Source organism: Aptenodytes forsteri, unplaced genomic scaffold, assembly GCF_000699145.1.
Source record: "Aptenodytes forsteri isolate BGI_AS27 unplaced genomic scaffold, ASM69914v1 Scaffold257, whole genome shotgun sequence".
Lineage (NCBI taxonomy): Eukaryota > Metazoa > Chordata > Aves > Sphenisciformes > Spheniscidae > Aptenodytes > Aptenodytes forsteri.
The window spans coordinates 1-12,095 of NW_008795194.1; the positions used below are offsets into that span (position 1 = coordinate 1).

At 42.9% G+C, this 12,095-nt stretch overlaps 2 protein-coding genes across 2 annotated transcripts in view; both read left to right on the top strand.

The window, feature by feature from the left end:
* The first annotated feature begins 3,112 nt into the window (after positions 1-3,112).
* On the top strand, positions 3,113-7,802 carry LOC103898307 (dehydrogenase/reductase SDR family member 9). Its single transcript, XM_009278553.2, has 4 exons — positions 3,113-3,460; positions 5,102-5,360; positions 6,416-6,579; positions 7,454-7,802. Exons 1-4 carry the CDS (start codon positions 3,142-3,144, stop codon positions 7,678-7,680), a joined length of 969 nt encoding a protein of 322 aa, XP_009276828.1. The 5' UTR covers positions 3,113-3,141; the 3' UTR covers positions 7,681-7,802.
* A 3,825-nt stretch (positions 7,803-11,627) lies between these two features.
* LOC103898390 (retinol dehydrogenase 7-like) overlaps positions 11,628-12,095 on the top strand; it is a 10,176-nt gene continuing 9,708 nt past the window's right edge. The window contains 1 exon segment of the mRNA XM_019471866.1: positions 11,628-11,662. Within this exon segment, the coding sequence (XP_019327411.1) occupies positions 11,628-11,662 (35 nt within the window).

Genomic DNA, 12,095 nt, shown 5'->3' on the forward strand with positions numbered 1-12,095 from the left:
CAAACTACATTTCTTCATACTGAAATGGGGAAGAGCATTTACTTTCCTTACAGTGAAATAAGGAAAGTACTTCTGGGCACAATGGGGATGTTTCTGTGACTTTCTCTTGTTATGGAAAGTAAAAAGTTCAGTGATTGTTGGGAGTGGATATCTCCAGGTGGGAGGCTAGCACAAAGAAAGAAACAAACATTTCTTCTCCCATGGTCTAAATCATGATCAGAGACACTAAGTCATGGTATATTTATTTCTTGGTCACAAAAATATGTTATACTGAAACTGCAAAATACCATCTGGAGTGGGTCCAACAGGGAGGCTGGGAGGTAGGCAGCAAGGGACTTACCTCTAGTTACTCACCTTGTTTCTGTAGTTGGCCTCTCACCATCTGCTCTTGGAAAGTACCAGAAGCAGGACATGGACTTGCTTATCCCATTGATCCTACCCAAGTCTGGCAGCCGGTAAGGATTTTTTCTCCACTCCAAACATTTGTGCAAATAAAAATAGCAAAGATAGCAACAACACTTCTAAAAAAAAAAACAACTCCCCCCCCCGCCCCCCATAGATTTTAAATGCAAACTGTAACTTTTATATCAAAATTAAGTGACTCAATGTGTTAAAATAAAAAAATTCTTTCAAAAAGACATCTCTGAGAGTGCCTGCCACAACCTCTGGGCAACCGGCCCCTCGGTCACCTCGCCTGTTCCTGTCAGAAGGTGGCATGTCCACGTGAGCCTGCCTGTGCCCTGCACCTCCGCTTCCCCAACCACTCTCGAGTGCTGCCACTCAAACGCCTTTGGGGCTTCTGACTGAGTGCCTCTTATCACTCTCCCTCCTGGAAACTAGAGAAAAATACATTTTTTTCTTGATGAGCCCTTTGGTTTTTTTCTTTTTTGGTTTGTGGCCCCTATAAAAAATTGGAGGTAGATGTTTACACTGCAAAGCCGGGCCACTGTGGGCAGGCGCTGGACCTGTCAGTCTCCCTGGCAGGCTGGAGTTGGAAACACAGCCTGTACAAAGCACTCTAACTGAAAACCTTGTAATTTCAGCACTTTATTAATTTGATATAAAGTCCCACCAACCCATTGATTAAAGGTCACAGGGACCAGAAGTTAACCCTGATCGTCCAAGTCCCATGTTTGTAGACGTGCCTGTTGCCATGGCAAAAACAGGCCTAGGTGAGCCTTTTCCCTCAGTCTAGCTAAATTGGCTTTTAGTTTTATTTATTGACCAGATTACAGATCAGGCCAAAACTCTGTTTTATTTATGCTAATTTACTAGTTATACTTTATATCTACTTTATAGTTGAAGTAGGGTGTGATGAAACAGTTCTGTCTCCTTCTTCTCTAGAGGGGCTCTTCTCAAGCCTTCTCCACCCCTGGGCCCCCGGTTTGCTGCCGTGGCCGGACCCTGCACAGGCTTTAGCACGCATGAGGTGCAGCTATCCAACATGGCTGAGGTCCGGGGGCAGGTAGGTGTGGGAGGGCAGGAGGGGCAGGGAAACAGTGCCTCTGTGCCAAGGCAGGCAGGTCTCCACACAGCCTCCAGGAGCAAACCTGGCCCTGGCTCTGATGTGTAACAGCTAGGGACTGCCCGGACTGTTATTCAGCTGCAGGTGAAGGAAGGCTCCGAAGGAATATGGCAACTCCAAGCAGAGCAAGGGATATTATAAAGACAATGGTAATTTTAATAAGGGTCGCAGGAGAAGGAAAGCCAGCCGCTGTGCTGAGTCTGCTATGCATGTGTACATATGCTGAGAGAAAAATTTCCTTGTCTTAACAAAGGAACCATGAAATACTAGAGGGGGAGGGCAGTTACTTAATCACTTCTTCATACTTTCTTCACTACTGATGCTGCATAGGAAATTAAGCAACAAAAACTAGCATCTCTGCATTGCAGCTTTAGGAACACCCTGGGTAACTTCCAGCCAGTACAAGAAGCTGCAGTTCACCAGCATACATATTTATGTAAACAAGCACCATGAGCAGCCACGGGGCTTGCAGTAAAAATGGAGATATACTGAACCTCCTGTGTCAGAGCAGAAAGCAGTTCTACGTGCAGAAAATGAAAGCAACGTTCCTGTTCCTATTATGATGCTTAAAAACGTCAGGTGTTTGCAATTTCCTTTTAAATTAAGTTTTGCCAGAGGAGAATTTGGCCGTAGTAAATGCAACTTCATTGCATCTTGCCCTGCAGAGGTGGATTATCTGTAAGCAATCTCTAAAAAGATCTGTACCCCTTTACGTCTCTTTAGCATTATTTCTTTAGTCAATTGCATTAGGCATCTCCTGTTTTCCGGGCCATGAGTGTTCATGAAGAAGTATAACTGAATTGTTTTCTCCAAGCAGAATTTCATCCATCATCAACAGTTACTTATAAGTTCACTATTAAGTCAATTGGGGTATAATCCTAGATATGCAGGCTTTTCCCAAACATATTTTGCAGTATTGATGTTGTCACACTGCCTGAGCTTCACTCTGGCAGGTGAAGTGCTCCAACCCGCACCCTACTTCCTATGCTCGGGGACCACATGCACACTCCCACAGCCTAGCTGGTGGGAATTTGTTTCTTGAGAGGCAAAGTGTCAGTACTTACTACCCTCTTTCTTGAGAGTCTGGCACTGACAACCAAAGGTTTTAGTAAAATAAAGTAATTTTTCCTGGCTAGCATTGCTTAAGTATCCACAGTAACACGAAAGGTTCTGGGTCCTGCTGATCTTGCTTGACCTTTTGTTGCCAGCTGGCCCCAGTCTTACTCTTTAATTTTCTATGAACTGACACTAAGTTTAGACATTTCTGTTGGTTTCCATGCAAATATTTCATTTTTGCTGCTCTTTTCTAGTCAATGTTTCTCCCAGATATGTTCAATGGGAGCTTACTGACCTGGCAGCAGTAACCTAAGATGCATTATTCTTTGTAACCTTATTACAATATATCTCCAGTTCTCATTTCTGCTCAAGGAAGGACTTTTTTTGTTTGTTTTAGCACAAGGAGGCCACTGTTCTGAATTGTGCCTGCTTCTCTGAATAGTTGCAGTTAGCCAACTCAAGAAAAAAAGAAAAAATACCAAGCAACGAACAATCCCTTAAAAACTAGCAGATTTTTTTTTTTTATTTCAGGAGAACGTGTCCAGAAGACTTCAGTAAAAATGCTTTTCTACATATTACTCTTTCTTGGCATCGTCTCTCTGTGGTGGCATTGGAGGGCAAGAGACAGGACGAAGGTTACAAATCTCGCCGGAAAATATATATTCATCACAGGATGTGACACAGGATTTGGAAATATGGCAGCAAAGGTTTTTGATATAAAGGGATTCCGTGTTTTTGCCAGCTGTCTGACTGAAACAGGAGCCAAAGAGCTAAAAGCTGTGACCTCAAAGCAGCTTCAGACAGTGCTGCTAGATGTGAGAGATTCAGACAGTGTTAAGAAAGTGGCTGCAAGGGTCAAAGCTGAAGTTCAGTCAGAAGGTGAGTGCCAGGATATCTGTCTTAAAAAAAAAAAGCAATAGAGTTTCCCTGAAAATACCATGCTACGTTCACAGCTTATTTTAATTGACATTTGACAAGTGTGTGTGGATGTCTTGTCACCTTCCAGAAACATGGAAGAAGATCTCACTAGAGGGATGTTTTATACATCTAGTTAGTGGTAGGTAAATATTTGGGAATATGCTCAAAAAGTCAGGCTTATCGATACATCATTGTCAGAAGAGGAATCCAGTTCCTGGAACCTTTGTTGGGACTGTTTGCACTCACATGCATATCTGGGTCATGGCACGAGTGCTCAGCACTTCCCATGCTGTGTTACCCGGCTAGGGAACAAATAAAATAAATTCCGCTTAATAAGCTTAGAGAGCTTTTATTTTAAAAATTGAAAACATGTAATAAATGACTTTTAAGTAAACACTCATTCTAGCAAAAGCAAAAATTACATATGAACTCTATTGAATAAATCTGAATATAACTATTTTGGAATATTGCTTGCAGACCATCTGAAAAATAGAAAAATCCCGTATCTCTGACCCAACAAGTTGTGCAAGACAAGATACTGCTGCCGTTACTGGTGCTGATTGATTTCAGTGGGAGTGGTACTGTAGTAGAGTTTACAAAGGCCCAAGACCCTATGGGCTGGATTCTGCTAACTTTGAGTCTTAAATCTGGTCTATTATGATGTGCCATAGTACCAATTATACTTAATGCTGAATTCCAATCTCCATTTGACCTTTCATCGCTTCATAAAATTGCTTATAACTTGCCAAATTGCTTTTATTTGAAACTGTGCTTGATTTCAGGCCAAAAGTGATTTTTTCCGCAAGAGAAACTGTAAGGTCAGACCAGCAAAAGTATTCATTCATACAACTCTAACAGCTGATACAAGAGAAGAACTGGTTTTACATCTTTTTATTTTCCCCTCCCACTTCTGAGGGCTCAGAAATCTTTTTCAGATCAGTCTAGTGTTTTTTCCCTGCCTCCACCTCATTTTTTGGAGCTGGCTGTTCATTTAAAAAAAATCCTTCCCATTTCCAGCTGGGGCATGTCAGTCAATGTGAGGCATAAGTTCTCTGCTACTACAAAAATGTCAGTGGGGGAAATAGAATAGTGAAAGCCTTCTGTGTCACAGAGTTCCCATCTTGTTTTCAAACCTTTGAGAAGGATTTTTTAAAAATTTTTTGTTATCAAGAGTTGTTCTTTATTGTCCTGGCACCTCACCCATCTCAGAACCAGGGCACACTTACCTGTGTCTCAGGACACTCTACTTGTACCAAGGACCAGGTCTATTTCTCACACATTTCCTGTCACCCAATATAGTTGCTCTTTGCCATAACTGGCCTTCCTCTACTGCCCCTTCTCCCACAAAAAGCCACCACCACCCTCAGCCCAAAATGCTGTGGCAGGGGGAGGACTACGCAAAAGGTGATGGCAAGCATGGTGATAACACCTGGACGCTGAGAATAAAGCTGAATACTGCAGGACATTCTCAAGCAATTCCTCCAAATCTTCATTGCCTTCTTGGTCCCTCACTGATTTTTTGTGAAGTTTCACCCAGTTCAATTAATCTGACACATTATGTGAAAATTTGCTTCCTGACTTTCTTCTTTTTTTTCCCTACAGGTCTCTGGGGACTTGTCAATAATGCTGGGATTATGGGGCCATCAGCTCCTACAGACTGGTTGGATATTGAGCACTTCAGAGAACCAATTGAAGTTAATTTAATTGGACTCATAAATGTTACAATAAATATGCTTCCCTTGATAAAAAAAGCAAAGGGAAGGATAGTAAATGTATCCAGTGTTGGAGGTCGCCTAGCATTCAGTGGTGGAGGCTATTTTCCTTCAAAGTTTGGGGTAGAAGGATTTAATGACAGCTTAAGGTACAACACTCACTATGAGGAAAGACCACTCTTTTTTTTCCTAAGGCTTATATACTAACTAAAAACTGGCACATGCAGAATAGGAGCTGATTTACAATCCTGGCACTTGGTATAAAACTGAAAAACATTAGACACTTTGGACTAATTCTTCTTAAAAGTTATTTTGCTCAACACAGATTATGCCACTTTTGAAATGGTACAAAGCCTGTCAGGCACACAAGCTGTCCTCAAGTATTACAGCGTAGTTGGTACTCTCATAGATTCACAACTAACTTACCTTAGTGTGCACAGAGGCCTTATTGCAGAGGAAGCTCCACTCAAGGGAACTGAGATGTCTTTGCAATATGAACCTAATTCTCCTAATTGAAAAGTGCACCTAGAAACTTCCAGCAGCTGCCCATCCAGAAAAAATACATACCATGAGTTATTGCATGATAGTAACTTTTGTCTAAGCTTTGTTCTCTAAAGTGTCTTCTCTTAATTATACTGATCATTAGAGAGATCTAGAGAACATAGCAAACTAATCCTGGGGACGACCATGGCTGCTTCTTGTAGCACAGACAGGGAGTGATTTGGATGTCTAAACATATAGTGCCATTTTAGATATCAGGACACTCACACAGAGCTGACAGATAGGAGATGGGGCCAGAAGGAGCTGTACCAATCATCTGGAGCATCAGCCAGAGGTCGAGAGGGATTCCCTGAGATATGTAAAATGGCTCTACATACTTGCATTTAGGCAGCCAGCCATTCTTACAGGCAAGTCAGGTAACTAATGAGCTACTGCAAGGTGAACTAGGATGTGAAATACACTATGCCAGCTACTGCACAGTCACTGCCCATGCATGTTCTCACTTGGTGAAGCAGGTAATACAGTTCGTCCCTCTTTCATTTAGGGATAACAAGCTGAAAGTTCACAACCATGAACAAACCTCACAGTATTTGTGTGCTGGTGTGCCATGTAAAGACAGAAATAAAAGTGTTACTACAGAAAAAAATCCCACAGTATTAATAATAATGTCTAATGCGATTAAATCATTGGGCTGTCTTTGCAGGAGAGATATGAAAGCTTTTGGAGTTAAGGTTTGTTGCATTCAACCTGGACTGTTCAAAACAGCATTATCCAACCCAGGAAAGATTATGAAAGAGAAGGAGGTTATTTGGAATAATCTTCCACCTGATATTAAAAAGCAATATGGAGAGGAGTATTTTCAGAAAGGTGAGGCAATTTCCAGACATTTGTGTCAAAAGCAGCAATGCATTTCTTGCTGACAAAGCCTTGCAAAGTAGCATTATATCTTCTAATCATTCTGACTTTTTGGAAAGACTGTGATGTGAAAAGTTACTCTTAAATGCATTTGCATCACAATACGACTGTCCGCACAAAAGACTTGTTCTGGGAAGCTTTATTCAAATCTCAGTTAAAGATTAATTATTCATGTTGGCATGAAGCTTTTGAGCAAACTCCCAAACAGAAAAACTTTTATCTGATGATGTAATCAATGTGCTCGATGTGTTTTTCTGTCATTACTGTTTGTTTATTTAGTAATCAAATAGGGATCAATTCCCCTTGCTTCTGCTAGCCCCAGGGGCGATGAAGCCATTCAGGACCTGTCTGACAGACACTTGCTAAGCCTGCTTGAACAGGGGCTGCTTGTCTTTTGATCCTTGGACTTTCTTGTCCCCCAGATTTCTTTTTTACAATTGTGTTTCACAACTTTCCACAAAGCTATTTCCTTACTGTAAGAGACTCATTTACAACTACAGCATTTCTGTTTCCCCTTGCCTCTTATATAGTTATGTTTATTCTGAGCTACTGTCAATGCTGATTGCTTGTCCTCAGACCATGCAGGCCCAGTTTTGCAATAACTGTTCCACAATTAAGGGTAACTAGACTGTTCTTGGGGTCAACTATATCACACGGTCATTATGGATGGGGACTTGGTCCTCAGAAACTGCTACCAATTCTTGTGTAGGGAGAAACGAGAAATACCAATTCCTTAGTGAAATTGCACAGTTCAGTGGCGGGGGAAGAGTTAAAAGTCACCTTGCCTGGCTGTCACTAAACGATCTTCTTTTTTTGAGCTTTACAGATGCAGCAAAGAAACAAAAGCTGTCCAAGATCTGTCTTAACAAGGACATTTCACCAGTTGTTCAGTGCATGGAGCATGCCCTAACAAGCCTCCATCCACGTGCCCATTATGTTGTTGGGCAGGATGCTAAGTTGTTTTGGAATCTCCTCTCAAGAATGCCAGCAGTTATACAAGACTTCCTACTGCTGTGGAACAGAGTAGAGCTTGCAGTTTCCCATGCAAAGTAAATATTTGCCAATATATCCCCCATCACGGACAAGGCTGATTCTATAAGATCTGTCCTTTTTATCGGCATGATACAAACTATGCATGAAATACACATACATTCCCTATAAATGTAAGAAATATATCAATTTCTCCAATATCTGCTACTATTAAAAAAAAAATTACATTGTTTTATTTTCCGTTAAGGTGGTCAGTTGGAGAACCTTTGAAGGCTCCAGTTTTCACAAAGATCGATAAGACAAAAGTATCCCAGGAAAATAGGGAATGTGGCTTTAAGTCCCTACAGCAGGAAGAGTTCGGTCATCTCAGGCAGAGGAGGGAATGGAAACAGGGCCTTCCTCTGGGAGAACTGAACTCTTGCAATATAAACTAGGAAGGAGGGCAGAAAATCCTCTTCCTGATACTGCTTTCTTTAGCAGTCACCCCTATTCAGTTTTGAGGCCAAGGAAACTGTGGTTGCCTTTCCTTGGCACAGTTCTAACTGGAGAGAGAGCAAAACAAAATGCCCAAGTCGTTGAGCTGGTTGGGATTCACACCCCTTCCTACTCACAGGACTTTGCAAGGCTTAGGTGAGGCATTTTCCTGGTCAGCATGCTAAATTTTGAGGATCTCTAAAGTCAAGCTCTACCCCTCTGTTGTAAAGGATCCATAGCTACAAAGATAGACTGTGGATCGAATTGCAGGGGCCCAATACCTGCAATTACGGTAGTGAAGAGCTAAGGGTTTTTTTTAATTTACAAAAAAAAAAAATCTGAGCAAGACTTCAAGTCTGGGAGCTATTTCTTGGCATAAAAATAATAGACCTGTGTTTTGTGAGATGCTGAGTAATTCCTGTGGAGAGGTGCTGCTCTTGTTCAAATTCCTGACACAAGTGCCTGTTAAGACCCGGTTCCACTGGAATTAATCATGGCAAAGTGCTTGAGAACTGCAGAGACCCCACGTCGAGTCTGTAACTGCATGTTGCTCAGGAAGCCATTTCCCACTGCCGTGGAAACTACTCAGCGATGAAACAAATGCTTTCCTCATGCTAGTGAATTTGCTGTGACATGGTCGGGCTAAAGAGCAAGTTACCCAGTGGCTATCCAAATAGTGCTGGTTTTCAATGTAGTTTCTGTGGCGCTTGCAAAACATCAATTCTACTTTTCTCAGTGCAGCTTATGCCTAGGCTTTACTGGGGTCATTTGATTTATATCTCAATTATCTGAAGAAGTTATTCCTTCTAGAGCAGGTTTGAGGTGAATACCTCTCAACTGGCTACTCTTACTGAGGTATTGATAGCATTGCTGTAGTAGATTTTATTTTAAAACCAACTTTCTGTCACTAAAAATGACAGAAACCCAAGTTTTATTTATTTAACATTTAATCCAAAGGCTGCTTTGTGGCTGTCTGGTGAGCTAGTAGCTTCCCTGTCCCAATCTGCATGAGCTGTCAGCTTTCCAGGCAGGAGGTCAGTCCATCCCAGTCAGTGAAATTCTTGGCTCCTGCAGAGCAGGCAGCATCAGGCCCTAGGGATGTGAATCTTGTCCTCTGAACTTAGCAGACAGCCCTGATTGTCATTTCACACGGAGCCTTTCTAGAAGCGAAAGCTTCCCCCCCCCAGAAGATTACTCAGCCAAAAGTGATTAGGGAAACAAAGATAGTATGAAATGACACCACCTACTCTGATCTTTATCTTTAGAAATTACAGTTTGGCTGGTTTAATTCAGTCCCTGTCAGACCACATGTATACTGTCAGCTGCTGCGAGACACTAGCACTGCGAAGGTTAACATTTAAAGGAAAATACAAACAGAATTTGGGACGGGGCACACTAGCTGTAAATGTATTATTTAAATTAGAAATGCAGGAAAAATATCAGCTGCTCAAAGTATTGCTTCTCACTGTATGGAGGGCCAGATTCTGCTGGCATTTTCTCTCCTGGAACCAGACGCCTGGTTTACTCAAATGCCAGCAACAAAAGCCAGTGACTTCTGGCAATGAGCAAACCACAGTGTGCTCTGCTATGGCTATCAAAACCTGTCCTGCTCACAAGACTGTATGAGGCAGGTGAATGTTTAGACATGTTTTTAGGGACTAGAAGGGACTTTTTCAGGAGAAGACCCATGACTTCCACAAAGACAGAACGTCCTGGGGGATTGCACCCATGGGACCTGGCTTCAGTTAACTTCTTAGAGCCAGCACACAAAGGTGTGCATCAAAACCTTCACTTGCCCACAAGGAATAACGCGTGAGCTTCTTGCTTTTCACTTGAGAACCGAATTTTCTTCCCCAATGTTACGCTTCAAGCAGGGTAATTTTTTCCACATCCTTTCTAGGAGCCAAGGATTTCATTATGAAATACACCTAAAGAGTCAATGGGAAATCAGACAGTCAAGTGCTGCTTTCTGCAGGTGAAAGACTGTCTCATGCCAAGCTCTCTAACGGAAAGCTACATACGGAGTTCACATTTTGCTTATGTGGGTTCTCTTCTGTTAAGGTCCCTCGCATGCAGTGCTCTGAGCAAGTTGGAGGATCCTCTGTGAGAAAGGGAGCTTATTGGAAAAATTCCCCATTTCGATGTTTTCCGAGATACTAAGCAGGATCTATTCAGCTTTCTGAAATAATTTTCTACAGTTCAAAAGCAGTTTGCTGAGGAAAAAAAACAGCAGTAGAGAAAGAGAAACTTCTTTGATGTTTTTCTCTCCTACATTTGTGTGGCAAAGGATTGCTACCTACAATAGCAGGACTCCTGACCTAACACTGCTGGAGAAACATTCCCCTGCGACGGGCTTTGCCTGCTGGTGGAGTGCTGTTTTGTGGTCATTTCAATCACGCTGTAGAGCCTGTTGTTTGAATCAGGCCAGACAGGACTAGGCAGGCCCAGCAGGCGCGTCTGCCAGGCTTGTGCTGGAGAGGAAACCTCTGCCAGCCACCTGTTGAATCCCCAAGTCTCCAGCAAGCTGCACACATCTGACTGCCCCAAGTGCTGAAAGCGCAGTAACAACCAACACCACAGCTGAGGCTGGTGTGGCAGAGTGGCAAAAGGAGCAAGAATTTCCAGGCCCAAGCCAAAATGAGCAGGGAGAGAAACTGGATGGGGAAGAGCTGCCCAACAAGCAGAGGATGAACTAACAACTCTGCAGCTCCTGGCAGGGAGCAGCCTGACAGGGCTCACCAGCCAATCTGGGACGGGCTGCCGTTGCCACGGTCCGCTCAGCTGAACGGGGCCAGATGACTTCCAGCTCCATCCTATCACTTTGCTTGGTTTCCCCAGTTTTAATTTCCTTCTCATTCAGTTAGTTTCAAATCAATTTTCATGAAAAGCTTATTCATTCATTCTGCTGTTGAGAAACGTCTTTGCTCAAGCCTCCTCACTTCCTGCAGCAAACAGGCACTGCATGGCGCTGTGAATAGGGAGGCGTGAAGAGTGGGGAAAAGGCGTTCTGCTTACGCATTTACACAATAACACTCAGAGCTGGATCAGAAGTACCCAGCAGACTCTGGGACAGGTAGCAAACAAACAAGCAGCCTAGCAGTCATACGTTAGAGTCTTTTCCCATGCAAACTGTAGAGCTTCTGTTTACACAGTTTGTAGAATTTGAGCGTTTATTTGAAAAACATTGCTTAGTTACTCAGGCAATTGATTCGTTTCTGGTAGCAAAAAGCTGCCCCTAGACTAGAAAAAATAATTTCATCCCTGAAAGTTTTCATACACAAGGCTGTACCTTAAAAGTTTAAGTCATATCAATAACAACTCGCTCACATGTAGGAGAAAAGGTGGAAGTCTGAACCAAGCCCTGTTAAATCAATGGAAAGACTCCTGCTGGTTTCAAGACAAAGCACAGATCAGTCCTTCCCAGCTGAGTAGATTAGTTCTCCCTAATGAGTCTTGAAAGTCCCCCAGGCTCTGTAGATTACTGTATATAGACAGCAGTGCTTATACAACATAGGTAGGATAGGCAGGCATAGAGCATGTACAGAAGATTAATACCAAGTAAGTCCCTAAGGTAGAAGCATCACAGCACAAGTCATTATCAACAGCAGGGAGAGCGGCTGCTCTTGTCAGCCGATGTACAGCAAACAGAAAGCACCGCCGAACACAGAATTTACAGGGAGATTTTTCTGGAAACTCTCACCATGCGGGTCTTGGTGCACAAGCTTACGAGTTTGACTTGAGCAGTTTCTATGTTCTGACACCGTCTCCCACAGCATTCTCCTAGAGAAGCTGGCGGCTCACGGCTTAGACAGGGGTACTCTGCGCTGGGTCAAAAACTGGCTGGACGGCCGGGCCCAGAGAGTTGTGGTGAATGGAGTTCAATCCAGTTGGTGGCCGGTCACGAGCGGTGTTCTCCAGGGCTCAGTTTTGGGGCCGGTCTTGTTCAATATCTTTATCGATGATCTGGATGAGGGGATTGAGTGCACCCTCAGTAAGTTTGCAGA